The sequence below is a fragment of the Megalops cyprinoides genome, chromosome 2, assembly GCF_013368585.1.
Source record: "Megalops cyprinoides isolate fMegCyp1 chromosome 2, fMegCyp1.pri, whole genome shotgun sequence".
NCBI lineage: Eukaryota > Metazoa > Chordata > Actinopteri > Elopiformes > Megalopidae > Megalops > Megalops cyprinoides.
Window position 1 is genome coordinate 43563591 of NC_050584.1, and position 21891 is coordinate 43585481.

At 39.3% G+C, this 21891-nt stretch overlaps 1 protein-coding gene across 3 annotated transcripts in view; it reads right to left on the reverse strand.

The window, feature by feature from the left end:
• ano8b (anoctamin 8b) overlaps window positions 1-18952 on the reverse strand; it is a 33383-nt gene extending 14431 nt beyond the window's left edge. For 2 of the 3 annotated variants that reach the window (XM_036520802.1, XM_036520801.1), the window contains exon 1: window positions 18526-18952. In XM_036520802.1, coding sequence (XP_036376695.1) covers window positions 18526-18679 — 154 coding nt within the window. In that variant the 5' untranslated portion in view covers window positions 18680-18952. Of the gene's footprint in view, window positions 1-2803; window positions 2875-18525 lie in introns of those variants that run through there. The other variant, XM_036520803.1, reaches the window with a different exon arrangement.
• Between the last annotated feature and the right edge of the window lie 2939 nt (window positions 18953-21891).

Here is a 21891-nt window from a genome sequence, read left to right on the forward strand (position 1 = left end):
AGAAATCTCTCCTGTGAGCATTTCTGCACCACACAATTGAGATGGCTGGCAAACCGATCATTTACATACTGCAGGCAAATATGAAAAACTGGTTATATTAGATTTATGGCCTCTGAATGCAGAATTCCTTTAACCAGGACCCACAGTAGCTGTTGACAAAGTGTCCTGACATGCACTGCAGTTCATACACTTTCTCCTGCAAACCCCCCATGTGAGAACTTTGACATTTTCTCCTGCCCCAGGTTCATAATCTGGTAAGCCAAGGATACTCCACGTTCAAATTAGAAGTCCTATCACTTTTCTCTTTCAGAATGGCCATCAGGATGGCCAACCAATGCCCTTCAACCTGACTGCAGTCTGCTCCTTAAATCATGACTTAAAAAGTAAAGTTACATAAGTTAGACATAAAGTTAGTCTTAGGGTTTAGTGTGAAGAAAGATAAAATACAAACACATGTCAAATAAATTTAACACTCCACTTTTCAGGATGTCAGACTCCTGAACGGGGAGGAGAATTTCCTGGAATATCTGCAGATTACAGGGGTTCTACCATTTCCGTATTTGGATCCAATACAGAGACTATTTAAATAAAACAGATTATACTACATGGTCTACCCCACATCTTTACCAATCACTTGTATAAGTATGTACATGAATCTACACAAATCCTCAAAACCCCCTGCAACTAGGAAAATTGCTCTTTATTATCTCACAGAATGCTGCACTAGATTTACCTGAACTACTCTGACTACATTAACTTGATGAGGTCCTACCTGAAGTTATTCTTAAAGTAAAAGGCCCCTGTGGTATCATTTGTTTATTGTAAGTTTCTGGACATGATAAAGGATGTTTTTTTCAGACATTGTATCCATTGTATCCATAAGTGCCCCCCCCCCCCCCCCCCCCTCCCCGAAATAACAAAAAAATGTAATTTGTTTATACAAGCTAAACCTCAAATGAGTGTGGGTCAGGTCCATCATAGACAAACCTTTTTTGAATTTGAATTGTACAATACTATGTAAAACATGGGTGTAGAAGACTAGCCCACCAGTCTGCCTTCTATGGCATTTGAGGTCATGTGCTGTAGTCTTGTGTAAACAGTTCAATGGAAATTACCTTGTCTTGCATCATAGACAATTCTCTCACATTGAACACCTGTCCTGTGCTCCTGGATGATTGTTTAACCCTCCCAGCACTTTTTAGCAAGAGAAAGAGGTGGGTGTTTCATGCATTCTCCCTTCGGGATTCTAAGCACAGGTTAAACTGCTCACAAACCTTCTGTTGGAAAACACTGCAGAGGCCTTTTGTCCCACAAAGGCAAACAGGACAAGAGAATGACTGGCAGGCCTGTATTACCAGTGAACACAGTATGAGCTCATATTCCAGGAACAGGCTGATCTATCTGGCCACATCTTGCTCCACTCAGGCCTTACGCAATAACTGTGCAGTCTGCAACTTTCTGTGGCGCGCTCAACAGATGTGAAGTGCACACACCCAACAGAACCACCTGACAGCATGAAAGCATGCCTGTTCCAACATGGCCTGCTGACAAACTGAGCCAGTTTCAAATACGACCCTCAAGAACAGAATGACTGTCTAAAATTTAAAGGCATAATGCTATTATGGTTCTTGCCATAAGTTACAGATGTCTACTATGGACAAGTTGATTGAAAAGATCAATTTACACAACATGCTATATATGTATGTATTACGTAAAACAGCATGTTGAAACATGAGTCCAAGCAATGTTGCTGTAATGGCATCTGTACATACAGGTACCATAAATGTATTTGACCTGCTGAGCAACACTTTGAATGCATTACTATAAAACAATGTGCAACAAATTATAGAAGGAAAATAGCATCTCAAACAGCATAGCAAGTTCACAAATAAATGTAACCACATAAAATCAGCATCATATCTACAGTATTCATCCTTCTAGTCACACACAGTGATACATCTGTTGACAGGACAGCACAATTATTCCCAAACCATCTTTTTTCAAGCAACAGAGCAAATGCTCATTAAAAAACCTGCAGTACTGAAGAATTGTTCATAGACAAATTCTGTGCAGCTGCCCTTCAGAGGGGGTGGTGGCAGGACTGATCATAGCAATAAGGGGATGGTCTGCCCTTGAGCTCCTGCTTATGACAATGATTAATCTATATGACCCTAAAGAAGCCAAACACATCTCCAAAAACATTCATCTGAATGGTGACACAAAAACAGCACTGTTTAAAGACAAAGACTCCATTATGAAACAGCATGTCTTAATAAGGCCGAGGAAGCAATCTTTTTCAAGTCTGTACCATGAAAATCCTTCTCATTGTGCCGTGATCCTGTAGTGGAGCAACAATCAAAATGCACCTCTGCAGCTACAGTCCAAATGCAGACAGTTTCCTGTCCCAGCGGTCATTTTAATTGGAACACATAAGTGACACGGTAACCGCGCAAAGCGTTCATTATGCATGCAAACCCCAGGATGCCAGTTCTCGGAAATATATTCTTTTCAATCGAATTCCATCTGTCGACCAACAAAAAAGAGACCCAATAGCTGCATTCTGCAGTTGCAGCCCACACGCAATACACATAGAATTTTCTAAACCGTTCACCCCCTCCTTCTCTCTCTTCGCTCTATCTCTCGGCCTCCGGAACACAGATTCTCTTTATTGCTTGTCGCGATAGCCTCTTCCACCCTCCCCCCAACCCCCCACCTCCCTGTCCAACAAACCTAACACAGATAGCCACACACACCCCTCCCTGCTTGAAATCCACCCTTTTCTCCGGCAGCTGGATACACAGACCTGATAGCGGATATAAAAGCCTCTCTCACTGGCTTTCCAGGCAGCGCTCCCTCCCTCTCTCTCTCTCTCTCTCTCTCGCTCGATCTGTGCTTTCACCAGGCTCCTGTGGGCGCTGCCTGTGCCAACAGTCTGGTGGGCAGAGAGAGGAGGATCAACAATAAGGGCACTGTCTCTTCAACCCCCCCAACCCCTTTTTCCACTTCCTTCCAAACGGACAAAATATCAGGGTCTGATCCAGGCTGTTGATCAAGCTGACAACACTGTCAGTCCTAACCATCACTCCCAAGCCATTACATTATGATTAACAGAATTATTAAAACCAAAGCTATAATTGTTCTAATAAGGCTGGTGATATTCAGAGGCATTGTACAGCTCCTTGTGCTATTTTTACTCATTCATTCATTTGACACACTCACTTATCCAGGGTGACTTACAGAGCATATAATATATTCAAGTGCAGGCTACTGTGGTCAGACCAAAATACCTCCTTTCCCCAGAGATAAAAAAGATGCCATTCATTGTTGTATACCTGCTATTAATTTATGTAGCTCACAGTTACATACATACTTATGTATAGACTGCATACTAGTTATATAGTAGTACTACATACACATACTACACAGTGCACTAGCACTGAAACAAACACTTTAAATCATTTACTGCAGTTTAAGTTCCAAGCAGAACAACTGTATGCCTATTGATATTATGGGAACACTTTTCTGTAGGTATCCAAATGGACCAAAACTTGGGCTAACATTTGTTTGGTCATCTAAAGCCCCCCCATCTTCAAATGCCACATGTGTACTGATGGCAGGCAATCTGCAGTCTAATGTGATGATATAACATGGCATAATGTGACACAATAATCTGATTGGATGAATGAAGTTGATTTTGCCTTAAAACCTTTCATCAAAGCAATTGGGACTAGACAACAAAAACACACAAGTATCTTTTTAAACAAAAGATTGCATACTATTTTTAAGTAATGAATTTTCATGAATTCAAGATGGTGAACTAAGACCAGTGGCATCATTAGGTCTGATCATTCGGAGCTATAGCCCCAAATATTTTCGCCCTGAAAAAGGAGGTGTTTATAGCAAAACAACAGACAGACTACGTAACAGAGCGTAACTTGACTTGCAGCGTCCGAAGGTGTGATAATATTTATTTATTATACAGGTACTTATAACCTCCCCAACCTCAGTTGTTTGAATTTTCATGAAATGGAGTGGTAGAGGAAGGATGATATTGCTTATTCAAAGACAGCCGTGAGCAGGATAATTGAGGAGTGCAATTCATGGATTCAGCTGAAACTTGCTAAAATGATAACTGAAAGGACAAGAAAAATTTGGCTTATAAGCCTGCTAAAAAAAAGAGGTATGTACTCCCCAGAGCAGTTCAGTATTTCATCTGGACCAAAAACTCCTCAAAGCAAGTAATAGCATAAAGAGAAGAAAAAAAACATTTAAATGTTTACAATGAATACTCAACATATGTTCATCACATGAACTTCCTGATGAAATACTAATGCATTTTTGCATTGACAGCCTCTTGGTACCACAGGACTGAAACATAGCAGCACCATATCTTATACAGAACATGAGTGCAGACTTATGAATCTTTTATGGGACCAGTAAAAAAGGAGGCATGTGTACAGTTTATTCTTAAGTGAACCATCAACAGTGCATGCTAAGAGTCAGGAAATACCCATGATAGAAAGCCTGTGCTAAAGCCCTTTGATAAAAGGGCTCAACTGGGTATCCCCCTGAGATGGTCAGACCAGTTATCTAACTGCCTGAATTGTGCTTTGTGAAAAGGATTAGAAATTATGAATCAGTGAATGGGCCTGAATGCAGCTCACCGACCACTGTTGTGTAACATCCAGACTGCCTTAATTATTACTACTCACTGAGAAACATTTAGGAATTCACTAACAGAATATTAGGGAACAAACTTCTAATTAAAGAGAGGTAAAATGCATTCTAAAAAAAGAAACAAAAACAAATGGACACCCCAAAAAACATGGGCATTAACAGAAGTGTGTGTAGTTAGATTTCCCTCTGAAACACACAGATTCAAAACCACAGGGGACGTGGTGGAACCTACATCTTCTCAGCTAGAAATGTGAAGCACCCTCTCATAGAGACGTAACAGCCTGTCTCAGTGAGGCTGATTTAGGGGCTCTACCAATCAAGTCTGGGAACGTGAAGACCACCGCAGCACAAGGTTTCAGTGACAGAAGCTCATTAATTATTAAGCTGCCAGGAGAGAGGGTATTAGTGTTTGATGCGCTGACCCACTTTTGACCGACGCAGTATTAAACATGCAAGTCATTTTAGGCTAAGCTGTGTTTCCTTTTTTGGCAAATGTCTAAAACAGACCACTATTTGCTGGCATGGTTAACAGATGCAGTCACTCTTTTGAATGTTACAGTGCATCTGAAGAGACAGAGAGGTAGAAAAATTATAGATGCCCTCATGCCCTCACCCCCCTCCATTTTTACCAGTTTAAAACATGTTAATGCATTGGGCTTCATCAGTTCCATGCTTGACTGAATGATAATACTCCAGACCTGTATAGCATGCATAGGAAACATTGATACAAACAATAATAAACCAAGAATAAAAAGAATGAAACCCTTGAACTGAACCATTCTTTTACATTGGTGCTTAACTACTTACATAATTAATATAATTTCAATTCAATAACCAAAAGGTAACCAAAAAGTTGCTGGTTCCATTCCCTGCTAGGGCGCTGCTGCTGTACCCTTGTGCAAGGTACTCAACCCAGAATTGCCTCAGCAAATATCTAGCTCTATAAATGGATAAAATGAACAAATTGTAACCTATGTGTCACTCTGCATAAGGGCATCTGCTAAACGACAACAGTGTAAGGTAATGAGGTGTACTGTTTTCTTAAAAATGTGTAAAAACGAACCTTACACACTTTTTTTCTTCCCAGGTATGGCAATTCAGAATGATGGAGACATGATGTGTAAAGTAAAAAAGTCACAGCACACAACAGTCATTTGAATGTCAACTGCAGTGGCACTGTTGATCTCACAGAGGCAGGTGAGATCTGTTTTCTTGTGTATGGTGCACATTTTCAAATAGAGTGGCAAAGATGAGAGTCCAAAGTCCAAATACTGCTAAGTATCCCAGCTGAATAAGCATGCTCTCAAATTCTGGCCTAGCATGTAATGGGAAAAACTAAATATGATGGGTAGCTTTCATGCTAACCTTTACTTGTAAAAATGCTGCACACACATGGACAGCCTACTGTCAGAACTTGACAGTCCATTGAATCTAACCTGAAGGAGACAATTAATAGCAATTTGCAAATCACTATGGTATCTATGATCATATGAAGCATGCTCTGTGGTACCCAAGGACCTAATGATGACAGTAGCAGTGTTAAAACACCCATCTGTGCTCTTTTAGTCTGGAGATCGATGTTGATGACTGACTGCTATTATAAAGTGCCACTGGGTTCCACTGAGTACAAAGATCTCAACTGCTGTGACTGATCTCACTGTAGTCAGGGTGGAAACTCAGTCACCAAGGAAGGGGAACTGCTTTGCATTTATTTTTTCTGTTGCCACACGTTCCTGCTTCACTACGTATGCACTCGCAAGAAAACAATTTTCTATTCAAAAGAAGGGGCACTCTTCTGTTACAAGGATACAGGCTTACTCTTATTCTGTATTACGAATTCAAAAAACATGGGGACACGTGCCTCCCACACTGGTGCATATTCACTCAGGCCCTCCCAGAGACAGGATTAACAACAGCAAAGATGAGTGTTTGAATTAATCGAAGTCTGACACCAGTCAGTCTGGGTTCCAGCAGCCCTCAACTCTTATGCAGTGGCTGCATGAGAGGCAGCGGGCCAGATCAATGCTGTTTACAATAAGAGAATGCTGCACACAAAGTGCTCCATGACAATCAGAGGAAGTGGATGGTAACAATGTTGATGCTGGCCTACTTCAAAGCATTTCACCACTGCAAAAGGAGGTTTTGCGTCTCTCACAGTCTACCACTTTAACAGCTTGTTAAAGTGAGGATGATAAAAAAATGATTACCATAAAAGAGAATCCACTATTTTTATTACTATGTAATGGCATGTGCCAATAGCTATGAGGTGCCACTGGGATCACAGCTATCTCTGTCTGCATAAGACTCCTGCTAATAAAACTATGCACTCAAACACACACACACACACACACACACACACACACACAGGGGTCTGCAGTCATAAATATGAAAAAAAAACAATGGATTAATTTCTGAATACTGCAGCTATTGAAAATTCATTCCATGGTAAGTATTATTTTATTAAATAAATCTCAAATAGACAGCAAAAGGTACAGAGATGACAAAAAGCCATTCATTGTTTAACTAGGTAGTGAGCAGACTAGTTTCCCTGTGGGGTTGTCAGGGCACTCCCACTGTTATACTAATACCATCAGGAACTTTCAACATCAAAAAACGAAATGTAGCTAATACATCTCTCTCATGAAACTATGCATTAGCTATTGTAGAAATAGAGTAGTAATGATATAGAAAGAAAAGGTTGCCATCACTCACTGATAAATTTTATAGAAATAATTCTGTACAAGCTAATATAATGTCAGAACAACAGCTTTTTAAGCAGCCCTAGAAACAGTAGTGACCTTTACTCACTCACTGAATGAGTGAGCAATAGGGCCAACAGAGAGTAAAAAAAAAAAAAAAAACAGAATGACAACCACAGCTGTCAAATGTTGTCTATTCAATTATTTTAATAAATTTAATTTTTCATATGCAAGGCCAATTTCAATTTTCTAAAGTCATTCTGCAGTAGCATCAAGTGCACAGCTGACAATACAATTTGTATCTACATGTCATTGTGTGTATGCCACATGTCCCACCGTGTATGCGTGTGCATGTTTGGTTGTGTTTAGAGGGATGGCGAACACATATAGCAATATAGCAATTTTGAAAATATATAAAAGTACTGAAAATATAAGGTAGGTTTTTGCCCCCCAAAATAATATATTTTAAAAAATTCAATTCACTGCGTATTCGCAATCTCATCAAAATTGCTCATGTTAAAACTAAGTTCCACAATATTGTGCCATTGACCAAAGAAATGCCAGGGGATAGAGTTCATTTAAAATGTGTTTTATCTTCATACTTCATTCCAACTTCATTCCAATTACACTTGCCACATCCTGCACTCATGCAGGGAAGCCCTGAACCCAGTCTTGTGTCACTATGAATCCTCCAACATAGCCTACTTGCCTGCAATCCAGTATGCAACCAAAAACCTTTTAGAGTTTTTGCACAAATAAAAACAGAAATAATCTTCACCGGTTAGCTATATGCTACTAATCTGAGCGTGAGAGAAGCATCAAACCCTTAAATGGGCATTGATATCTCCTGTAGTGCACTTAGGGACTTGGATAAAATGTGTGTAAAATCCCCATTTGGGTGCATGCAAGAACTGAATCCAAGGATTACATGATCCTTACTTCAAAAAGCTAATATTTGGGCAAATTAAATAAAAGCACATTAAACAAAATATTACAAAAAATCTTTGTGGTTTTCACAGGTTCTTGTTTTCTTCATTTGAAGAAATGAAAGTGGGTCTGATAAGGGTCTATAAAATCGATCTGATTATATGACGGTCATATAATCAGACCCACCTATATTCGGGCCAAAATGGTATTTAATTTCTGTGGGAGTTTGCATTGTTTTGAATGTGGATTAACTACTTTGGTAATGTGATGACATATTTCAATAAAAATCACTGACCCAGTGCTCAATAACTTGACCTGAACCCTACTCTTTTGGCTAATATCAGCCTCCCAAGTGAGGCAGGCTGACAACACGGCAGTGGAGTGAGCTCTTCCTTCACTGGATTACTACAGAGAACGTAGCAAAGGCAAAATATATTGCATTGACCAAAAATAGGTTAACACGCTTCTTACTTACATGTATTCAAAGTGACGATTGTTAACAATACATAACGTTTTTAGTGAGCTTGGTCAGATAGACAAGTGATAATATTAATGGTGGCTAGCCAGCTTGCTGCTGATCTATCTCACTGTGTCACCACACTGTGATTGTTGTTTTTTTAATACCATATCTACAAAAAGAACAATTACAGAACAATTTCAGACATAAGAGCCTCAAGATGTTTTTCAACAGAAGACAGAGAGAAGAGGACAGCGAGAGGGAGCCAGGAAGCATCAAAGATATTTACAGTATGCCAGTGGTTCCGAAGACTTCATCAGCACATATGCTGACAAGGCACAGCACGGGGCTCCAGGACTGGCTGGTGTTCAGCGCAGGCCCATTGGAGGAAAAAACAAAATCTGCAGTAGGTCATTCAAGTAATTCACTTCAGTTTTAATAATCATGAACGGTAAACATGGCTGTTTGCTTTGCTTTCATTCTCAAGCACATGAGTAATACGAATCGGATTGATTCATATCCTGTTCTACTGTCTCATCCACTTGTGTCCAAGGTAAGCTACCACAATCACAATGATAAAAGGTATTGCTCTCAGTGATTATAAGTGAGTTGAACTTTTATATTTAACATTTACTTTGTAATCGTACTTTCCTTCAAAGTCTCCTGAGCTTCCGCACCACACCTAGCTCAATTGCTTTTCTCCCTCACAAATTTGCTGTGCCCATCAGTTCTCAAGAAAAAAAAGAGATAATTTGCAAAGTAGTTCAAATAGTGCATGTGTATGGGTGCAGTTTCTGTTGTTGTCTATATACAGGCTTTAAACAAGGTGTATACCTGGGTGTAAAATAGTCTGGGTTATGTCTCAGATATTATTTCATACACACTAATTGCAAAAATATGCTGGTTTAAACCGCTGTGCAAACTGAAAGCCTTTGAGAATGTACAAATACTCAATGGCTACCTTTATTTGATCAACATTTGATCTATGATCTATTTTGCATTAAGCTAGCATATTACTGTATACATTTTCTGTTTAGATCATTTTCAGGAACAGTTATTAGCCAATAACAGTAATCTTGTGCAATAATAATATCAGCTATGGCTGCACATTGCCTGTACAGCTCATTTCCATGAGATGATCACACAGAACCTGCTCATACAGCAGCGTTTATGCTCTATTAATTATAGTCAAATGCCAGCAGGTACCAGTGGAGCTTAATTCAAAAACACCATTACAAACACCGCAGAAGCTCAATGAAAATCCTTAGCCTCTGCTGTGTTTAAACCCACTCAGAAACATGCATGTGTAAAGTGCATTATTTTATTTCATTTTAAGCATATGATAGCAATAGCAGATTTCCAGGCTAATGCTCATACAAGTTTTGCATGGGATTGAATCAGCACTTAGTGGGATACATTAGACATTGCTCTCTACAACGCATACAGGACTGCTGGAGGGACTTTTTATAAACAAAAAGAGAAGAGCTGGCGGCTGGCCCTATTGCACCTTCATGCTAAGCTATTGCATCTCATGCAACAGTGTCCCAGTACCAGGATCAAGTGAAAAACAAACGTATCGCACACAGAGAGGGAGAAACACTGTGCCCCACATTAGTCTAATGAATGAACGAAATGAGACAGAAAAATTTTTGCACCCCTCTGGCAAATAAAACAGACCTTCAGTCTGAAAAAGGCATTAAATAGCGAAACCAGAGCTGTTCTCAGCCCAAGGGGCTAAACACAGCATTCCACGCCACTGTGGCTGTGCTTACCGTGGGCTCACTAAACTGGCAAAAAATGCCCCCAAGTCAGCATTTGCAGAGAATAAAGGAAAGGGCAGCCAAACACTGATTTATATTTAAGCCATGGAGTGCGTCAGTTGGTAAGTGATAATATTTGACAATATTATGGGCAGCAGGCTGATAGGACAATGTGCTGTCTGCGACAAACATCAGATTCACCACCACAGATTCACAGAAGAGCGTACTCTCACTCTACTATTCTACTATCCTTTCAGACATGCAAGGAGACAGAAATATACACTTTGATGACTTCTGCTGAGTTAAATAGCAGCCTTTATACTTTGTTCTAGTGAAATATCTTTTGTTGAATTCAAGGTGCAATTTGCTAAACAGATGTCATTCAAATGCAGGTAGCAAACTATAATATTACTGCACATACAAAACTAATTTGACAAGCTAGTCACTGAATAGACATTCTTGTTGTTAAGTTGGCAGATATGACTTCATCATATTTTGTGCTCTGTTTGCTATGCAAAACCATGTTGGTAACTGCATTCTGCAGGTAAAATGAAAAGGAACATACTTATGGATGAACTATACCAGGTTCTGTTTTACATTTTGCAGTTTTATTACATTTCAAGAAAAATCTCAAAACATTTGATTCATTATAAACATAATTATTCTACTGCATTGGACTTGTTAGTGTCCATGATCTCCATTGTTGATTTCTCTTCTTCAGAATAATTCTAAAATTATTTAATGCAAGAATGTTTGTCTTATTTACATATTATTTGTATTAATCCTCCAAAAACATTATGATCTTAACAACATCTGATTACAGTATACAGTGTGTCAAGGAGTTCAGCACAAATCAACCAAACTGCCAAAGGAATGCTGTTTTGAAATGGCACTTGAATTTACAAGTTAATTATATCTATATTCTCTTATCTTTTCTTAATCTGTCAGCTGAAAACCATAACACCAAGCACTGATTTTTAAATATTTGCTGTTGGTTTTATGGGCCAAAAAGTGAGTTTAAGACAATAACAGAGTCATTCTGAGTTAAAAGGGGATCAGCTTTGGCATAGCCCTCTCATATTTTCCTTGAAAGTAGGCTCACACATTTGTCACATGTAGATGGTGAATCACAGCCAAATTTCTAATATGGATTTGAAATCATTTGCATAAGTCCTTTAAAGTGACTTTCCTTAAAGGTTGTTGTTTACAAACAAATGAATGAACAAACAAATTAAATAGATAAATAAAATGGGACCTGTTTTTTAGAGAAAATAATAAAAACTACATGATTTGTAATTAGATTGCGCTTGCTTTATTCTTCAAATTTTGTACAATTTTTATATTAAATTATTTTATACATTTGAGCTGAACGTGTTCTCTTTTTTTCCAAACCAGATCAACCTTTGTGATATTCATCCATTGAGGAAAGACTGCAGACCCATTGCACTGCATTCCCTGGGTTTGTCCTAATGATGGGTTTTGCTGCTTTGATGAGGATAACTTCACCAAACAAAATTGTTATATTTTGATTACTGATGACTATTTTATCTTAAAAATTGGTGGTTTTGACTATTGGAGTGAACGTGATGTGAGTATCCAATGTTTTTTGATATTGTTTTATTGTGCGTATTTTGCTAATTTTGAATCATTGTGAATAAAAAAAGCACGAGAGCAATGATGCAGAAAATGTTTATTAATTTAAATGATGTCTTCAAAAGCTGGATTTTGCAAGCCAATGATGCCCACCCTAGCAATTTTAGATTCCAAAAAATATGTATAAGCCTTGCAGTTTGTCAACCATAAAAACGTTGTACATTTGTGACACAACAAAGGCATTCCGGCATTTCTTTGCCACATCACATGGCAACTATTAAGAGAACTGCAGCAAAAAGGAAACTCCAGTTGCAGAGCAAATCCTGACACCAAAATAATTATTTAACATGTAAAATCAAACCTGGCACAATATTCATGCATTCCAAAGCTGGGAAAGACAAAACTGGGAAAAATAAAGTGATGACCCTAATGACAGATTAAGTAATGCTAAACCATTCACAATGACCCACAAGTTACATGCATATGTCCCAGTGTTAAAAAATAAGTTGCATATTATGAATATGACAGAAGGTTTGGGTAAGCGTACATATTTTTACTCAGACAAGGTGAAACATCTCAGAGGAGATTTCCTGAGACTGAGAGATAAAAGCATACTAATTGATCACTGCACTGTGAAATACAGAGGGGTGACAAATTAAAGTAAAAACCAACATAAAGTGTCTTAGTAAGGTGTTGGGCCACCACGAACCTTTGTCTAACACACGTTGGTCCAAAATTTCCCATAGGTGTTCAATTGGGTTGAGATCTGGTGACTGCGAAGGCCATAGCACATGATTCACATCATTTTCATACTCATCAAACCATTCAGTGCCCCCTTGTGCCCTATGGATGGGGGCATTGTCATCCTGGAAGAGACCACTCCCATCAGGATAGAAATGTTTCATCATAGGATAAAGGTGATCACTCAGAACAACTATTGATTTGCAGTGACCCTTCCCTCTAAGGGGACAAGTGGACCCAAACCATGCCAGCAAAATGCCCCCCACAGCATAACAGAGCCACCGGACCCCCTCACTGTAGGGGTCAAGCATTCAGGCCTGTACCGTTCTCTTGGTGTACGCCACACATGCACTCGCCCACTTGTCGAGAATATGGTGAAGGATGACTCATCTGACCATATCACTTTTTTCCACATCTCTGTAGACCAGTGCCTATGGTTTTTGCCCCACTGAACTCTCAAATGTGCATTCATCTTTGTAATGAGGGGTTTATGCACTGCAACCCTACTATAATATCCCTCTCTATGTAATTGGCGACGGACTGTTCTTGCTGACACAGTCTGATCACGTCCTGCATTGACATTCTCAGTCACCTGAGGAAGAGTTGCTCTTCTGATTTTCCTTACATATCATACTAATGCATGAGCATCACGGTCATCAAATGTGTCCTGTCCACCACAATTTCCAGCCCTATTTACTGATGTCTTTCCCATAGATCTAAATGCAGATGTCATTTTAGCCAGTTGAGCAGTCTTTGTGACTGAAGCTCCTGCCATCCGTGCCCCAACAATGAACCCTCTTTCAAAGCCACTTAGATCTTTTCCTCTTGCCATCTTGATCCAAAATCAAGATCAACTAGGCCTGCTCAGCATTTTTATACATGCCACAGAGCATGATTGGATGTTAATTGCTTAATTGTACCATGCAGTACACCTGTGTGGAAGCATCTGCATTCGTTATGTTTCTCCACTCATTTATTCAGGGTTTTCCTTTAATTTGTCACCCGTCTGTAGGGCTTTATGCTCACAGTTGCGGCTGGTGAAAGGGTTACACAGCACTGGTGATGTTATAGCTAGACAAGTATCTTGTTACTGGCACCAAGGTCACCACACACTGAGCAATTTCCGAGATCACTAATACAGATAATGCGTAGCTCAGCAATATATGTGAAGCAGATCCTGGAGAAAGGATACAGCGGGGAGATGTCTCTCTCTTACATGCCATGAGTAAATTGATGTTCAGACTGCCACGCTGTCACTGCACGGCTTTGAACTCCTGCACTATATTTTACTAAAATGTCACGTCTCTCCCCTTTCTTCAACAAAATGTGCTTCTTCTAAAGTGATGCAGGCAAAGCACATTGTCCAAGTGTGCAAACAGCAGCACATTTCGATCCAGTAACGTATTCAGTGACTTAGCCCCACACTGCTGACCCACATATGTGTATGCGCAGCAGACAGCATGACATTCGGCTCATTCACATGTCTTACTTGATCAGAGCTTCAAGACAGGACTTCACATAGTAAGAAAGAGCCACAGACTCAATAAGAAGGACAAAATCCTGCCAGAAGACCGATTCCCTAAAATTGTTTAACAGGAAACCCCAGTTTAAAACATTTCACTCATGCTTTTCTCACACGAAGTATCTTTATCAAGACTGACTTCTGAAGAGAGAGCCCTTGTATTTGTTTACGGAGACACTGGACTTGTAGAGTTTTAAAAACATTAACAACAAGAAGTGGAGAATAACAGCTGGTGCCTTCAACAAGGAAGAAAAAGGCAACCACTATATTTGCACAAAATGAATATTCACGTGGCACACTGATATTGTGTATGCCTGTAAAGTGCTCAGTATAAGAGCAAAGTCAAAGCACTCACACAGCTAATACTACTGCAAACACCAGCACTTCCTGCATGGACAGAAACAATTCTGCCTGGTAAAATCTGCGAGGATGAAGCATGCTGCAACAATGGCGACTAAAAATAAAAATTTAAAGAAAAAAATAGATTCTTTCATGAATTGCTCAACTATGTCAAGGAAATTAAACAATGTTGGGAAATACCTGAAAAGGCGACCAACAGAAATAATAGTAGAAGACAACATTTGCAATACTAACACTGCAAAAAAAACTGCACTGCATAAATTTGAAGCATGCAGACAGACTGAGATATTGCAAACAATACACCACATTTCCCGGACCCTTACAGATGAAACTGGACCAATTCATTTGAATGGTGTATGACAAAGAGTCACACACACAAACAAACACACACACACACACACACACACACACACACACACACACACACACACACACACACACACATACACATGCACACGCACACACCAGCCATATCTGAACCAAGCACATGTTCAAATGAGGAAAAGCAGGTGATCAGGTTACACTGTGAATGAAACCACTTAGGTAACCAGATGACTACCTAAGTGGTTTCAAAACAAGCCACTAGCTAGGTAAATAAACACATTAAAATGTACAGTCTCTAGAGTTTTAATAGATGATAGTTTGATAGTGGAGAACCTATTGATTTCTATTTTCCCTCTTTTAAAAGCAATAGTTTTCACGAAACCACCATAGGTCTTAAAATTTGTGAATTAATAGTACTATCTGCTTACACAGTGCTCTAAGTAAGATTTTAAACTTTGTTTTATGATTCCATGAATTCAACCAGCTGTGTTCACTTAATAAGTAACAGCAGGGTGCTGTGGCTGGGGTTTTAACCAGTAAATGCGTGCATTATTTTAAACTAAGTAACTTGTTTGTATACACATCTGACAGCACCCTCCTCCATCCACTGATTTCAACTGATATTTTACTGATCAGTAGCAGTATTTATGAATAAATGGAAACAAATTTTGCTTGTTATTATTTGGTTTCCATTTACATAATCAGTGAATTTTAGAACAATTTTAGATTTTTCTTTATTTAGAGATGTTAGTGTGTTACGTGTAAAGTGGTCACATTGTGCCACAAACCATTCTGGAATCACAACCATTCTGGAATCACATTCTGGAATCACAAACCATTCTGCAATATCATCATATTCCATTCTGGAATATGATGATATTGGAAATATTTTGATTATGAAGTAAATATACTGAATAAAGCACAAACTGCAATTACCAATGAGAATTAATGAAGTTATATGGTAGAATGCCTGATTTCATTATGACAGGTGGCCTATAATACTGTCATGCTGTAATATCTATAGGGATTTACTTTTACTATTTTTTACAGAGAATTTCAGTAGTATTTTTTACCTTTGATTATTAGCTCAAAAAGTTTATCACTATTCTCTACAGGTGAGACTTTTTTAAGATTATGAAGAATGTATATAGTTTTACTCAATAAAAGTAAATAAAAGGCAATCAGAAATGTAAAACTATTGGTTTGATATCAACATCATTTAATACAAATATGAAAAACCTTTTTGAAATTGGATGATTACATACTCATACTGAAAACATGGATCTTCTTATACCGACGATGACATAAGAGGAAGCTGGAGAAGGTATAAGCCACTATTTTGTGCAACCAACCCTGCTACAACTCACTGACTCTGCTAAACAACCATATTTCCATACGTGTGCCACGCAATTTTCCTGAACAACAAGGCTGCCCTCAGGTTCAATGAATGAGACAGTCAAATCTGACATCTGTGCAAGCAAGCAAAGAATAATAGCAGGACTTCATGCTTTGTTTATTTTGGGAGATATGGTTGAGCTTGAGTTCTCAGAAAGTCACCGCCCTGTGTAGAGGGTTCTGCACAGGTTCAGAGTTCAGAGTTCAGGCTTCCATAAACTAAATATGGAATCCCACAAACAAAACAGGAAACATATAGGCGAAGCAGAGGGATGGCAAGAGGCAGCCTGGTTCCTTTCTGTAACACCTGGATAAATCTTGTTCAAGATCCCAAACAGAATGCATACCACATTGACCTGCACTTAATGCTGTATGTTCTGTGAAACTCCTAGGCATTTCAGGGATCCTAAAAATACAGGGGGTTTCTGGACAATATAACCATCAGTCGAATCCACTATACTTTGCATCAGTATTTACATTAGTAGGTGGAGTTGACATTGGAAATTCAAGATATCCTTTCTGTTTTGCAGAAAGGCAGTTCTCTGCAAGCAATTCATATTTAACTACCAGTGATTTAAACACAAGAGAAGACAGATGACACAAAATCAAAGCAATCCAGCCCAAATCACCAGGATTAGGAAATAGAATGAAGACATGGCGAGCAGCAATCTCACATCCCCAAGGAGAAAATCCTTACAGGATTGACCATGAATTTAATTCAACACAGTTAAATGTGCTTCCTTAATATTGTGGCAATCTGAGCAGCAAATCTCCATCCCAATCCCACAGGCCCTTTAACTCATAGTATGTTCACAAAAACTATATAACAGTATGACAAAAATGTACCTTTAACAAGCGTCTCTAAAACAATTAAATAACATCTTATAAATGATAAAAGCTAAACTATGGAATATATTTGGTCTGCTTGAGAAATGTGTTCCTGATCAGATAAGAGATTCTGAATTCTACAGTACATAATAAATGCATAAATTTCGCAGGCACGCGCGGTCGCGCACCCCGCTTTAAAAAAGAAGAAAACAAATCAACCAAACAAATACATACACACAACACAAAACAATACGTATCTTTCGTGTTAACTTCCACAGTACCCCTTTAAGAGCTGCTCTGTGCACGAGTTACCTTGCCTAGCTCATGCATACAGAATGTCCCTTCTAATACACTGGCCATGGCTACACTGCATCATCCTGCACCACAACTGGAGGAGAGCACGCGGCGGCCCCAGCCACACAAACACAAACCGCCGCATTGAAAGCGTTTCCCCGGGCTTTCAACCCCCCAAACCGATGAGGCATGTTGCCCGGAATACGCGATGTGCGAGCTGAATAAAACTGAAGCAAATTATCTGCGCATTAATGTCGAATTGCGTATTTAAGTTCAGGCCAAATGCAGTGCCCACCATAGTAAGGAAACGACTATTGATGCTTCAGCTGAATTACAAAGCAATATTTTTATTTCATAAATGAACAAAACAGCATACCCATATAACGTAAGCGAGGTCTAGCTGCAACCTAAGTGTTATTTCAATTACGCTAAAACCAAGCTATTAAAACTTTCTCATTTTATGGGAGAAATACTAGACAACGGAACGCTGCTAGACAAACGATCTAGCTACTGTAAGTAATGAGTAGGAACAATACACATAATTTAACCTTCCTCGTGCGACTTCAGAAAGTTCATCTACATCGGGACGTTTGACATTATAGAAATCATAACACATGGCACATCGCGGATGTCTTCATCAGAAACGCACCTTGCCAGTAAAATCAGCGAAATAAGGAGTGAGAGCGACGATGATGCGTTTGACCTTTGAAGACAAAGACATCGTTTTACTTCAGAGCACTGAGCTATTGATAAAAAAAATTCTATTTCAAGGGTTAGGATGACTCGGGAGGATTAGCTAGAAGACAAAAGGACGGTGTCGTCTGCGACGCTTTCAGTGCAATAACATGCTGCTCTTGTTTTCCCCTCAAACCCACCTGTGTTTGTAGCTCATGTTTTACATTTCATTCACGAACACAGTCTAGGTTGCCTTAACATAAGGAAACTCACCCAAAACCCCGGAGGAGGTTTGCTGGGAACCAGCAGCTGGGTCTGTCTTTTCCCCCTCTCCTTGCGATCGGTGTCTGTGCCGTGCGCTCTCGGTGTCAGTGGAGCTGCTTGCGGCTGCAGCGGCGGCTGCTGCTGCCGCTCCCGTCTCGGGCATGCTGCTTCAGTGGGGAATGAGTGCGGATATTGTCGGGGAGATGGGACTGCAATATCGTGTGTCAGGGTAGCATGGATCGCGGCCGGCTGTACCGAATATGGGGTTAAATGGACGTGAGAAAGTGAAGGTTGTTGTGGTTCATCCTGTTTGCAGCGGGATACATGCAGATAGCGCTCCGGCGCGAGTCTTACTTTGGAGGAGGGACAAAGAGAAAAGGGGGAAGACAGTTTCACACACATAGGCTCACTCGCACACACGCTGGAAATTTTTATGTTTCTCCTCGCCTTCCAAGAGGAAATTTCACGCAGCAATGCCGTTTACAAGGGGGTCGAACTCTGCCAGCCGTCACAGATGATCTAATGCTTTCCATTAATAGAATACTGGACCCTGATGACAATGATCAACTGAGCAAACGCGTGTCCACTCGCAGAGGGCATGTACTGTTATCAGTTAAACATATGTAAATACACGTGTATGATTTCCAGTGCTTTAACGTTTCGGCCCACTTTATTTAGATATTCATATGAATACCTGTCTGCAATCCACGATCAGTTTGAACAATAACAGTCAACAGCACTATAGCTTGCGCACCCTCTAAATTTGTAGTGTCCTTTACATGACAGTCCAGACAGAGTACTTACTTTGTCAGTTTGTGAAAAAAATACTTCCAGTGAACCTGCTATTACACAGCAATTGCAGGCAGGGGCAACTTCTTTTTCAGCAGGGTTCCTTCCACAGGGCACCTCTTCAAAGATGAGAGGCTGACTAGCATAATGAAAGGAACACAGCCTGTCATGTGGGATTAAGTAGGTTATAATTTATTTATCAATGTAAAAATATCCTCTTAGTTTAATTTTTCATTGAGACTCCAGATGAGGTGAAGGTAATCTATTTTTCTGTTCTTCCTAAGGGAACATCAAAGATGACTATCTATTGCTTTTTGGTTAAAAAATGTATGCTACCATATATGCACATTTCAGATACTGTTGGTAATATGAGGTACAATATTGAGTAGCCTCTGTCCATTATAGAAAACAAAACTTGTGTACTTAGGGCCAAGAGTAATACATTATATAATTGCAAACTCATACAAACTATGAAGCTGGGTAATTATTCAGAAAGAATAATTACATTATACAGTAACAAAATGTTGCAGATTCAAAGGTTTGCGTTGTATGCAACAAATTGTAGAGTTCCTCACTCTCTCACTCACTGACAGAGTTGGCTCCCTCAAGGTGTAGTCAGTACTTTCATTTCACCACTAGAAGGCGAAAGTGCATAATGAAATAATTCACCTGAGTTCTCATTCACAGAACAGTGTCTGTTTAGCAAAGCGCCTTTACATGACCACCTTATAGGATGTCAATTCATTCGTTGTCACAAAAGAGCTTCTGGAGCTCCAAGATTTTAATCAGTGATGATGCCTCAGGCCCACTAAAGTGTGGAATTGAAGTGTCAGCTTTGGGATCACAAACCTATTCTTTACCACTAAAACACACTTCTGACCCTTGCCATGAAGAGCACTGCCTCACACTTAAGTATCATTAAGAATAAAGACCAGGTGATTATCACCACAATATGTGTACATATTTGCTGTTAAACTGTAACTGTAAATTCAAACTCAAATAATCTAATATTTATATTTTCAAATATAAACATACATAATAAGCATGTATCAAGTGCTATGGCTCTGAATTTCCGTATGGAAAAGTGCCAGGACTTAGATCAAGTATGTACTGCTGTATTATATCACTTCTTACACTCTCTCTGCTAACACTGCATGCAGCAGATGTATATTAGGTGTGGTCTTTGTGTTCAGTGTATGCTTGAACATGATTACCATGTAATATGTTCCAAAGAGGGAGAACATGTGCAATGTGCTGATGTCTCATTTAAGGTGGCTGCTTCATGTTGTGCACAATAAAGGTGTCAATAATTTAGCATGCAGATTACAGATTGTTCCCTCTGGGCTCTGCAACGAATTTGTGTCACTTCTTTTTCGCTCTCCTGGTCTCCATCTGTAGTAAACCCTCCCCCTCTGTCTTGTTCTGAGGCAGCCCAATGGCATGAATTCTGCTTACTCACCACCTCACTACTGACAGCTGAAAAGATCTGCAGTGTGGCACAACTGTGCATATAGTGCTGTAAATATGAACCACTGCCTCACCAATGCCCAGACTGGAGCTCAATGCCAATGGAAGTACGTAGGAGAGATAGAAATGGTCACCGCAGGCCACAATACCACAAGGCAGTGGATATGATGTTTTCTTTATTAGTGAGAATCCATTGTGCATCAACTGCATTTCTCCCCCTACTTGTTAACATCTGCAGATCTTATCATCTTTGTGATCTGTATTTTGAAATATAAAAAGATACCACTTTCAGCGGAACATGAAAGAGAATCAACTACAGAAAGTAGTTCAGACTTTTTGTCAAATTTTTGATTCACATTAGACTTGGTCTTAAAGTTAAAGAAGTAAAATTAATAGTTTATTTATCTGTTATACAAAACAAAATTAGGTAATGCTCAATATTGTATATGGTCTTATGTATGTAACCAAGGCACATATTTACTTTTGTATTTTGTGAGCCATGTGGACTGAAGGTAGTTTCTTCAAATCCATTTCCACATGTTACAGTCATAGTGCCACAAAACAAGTGCAAGAATGATATGTCTGCAACTCACTGATGGCTGCATTAAATTAGAAAAGGAAGAACTCATAAATCTAAAGCTCATTTCTGGCACTGTAGTTCATTAGTGATGCAACATCTCCACATCTCTCTTAGTCAGGTTTTTACCATGAACTCTTCAAGTGAGGTAATAGAAATGCATATGATGGAAGATTACCAAGCACTAGCACAGAATGAGCAATAACTAAATTAAGATCTTTCATATATCTGTTTCAATGTTAGACTGAGCACTGTATATTTTTAATGTGACTGAGCATTGCCTTTATTGATCAATATTCATTTTCTGTTTGCTACTCTGGCTTAATACATGCAGATATGTATAATGAACTATATTTTATATATGTAGCGCTCCCAACTCCCCTACCCATATCCTGCACTCCTCAATCACGCACCCCTCTGTAGGTCAACCCCAACTCATGGGCCTTTCAGTGACAAAATAATACAGCACAGCTGTCATCTTCTGATGACGCCTCTTTAGAGTGTACCTGGTTTCCTTCATTCAGCCTGGATTTATTCAGAAA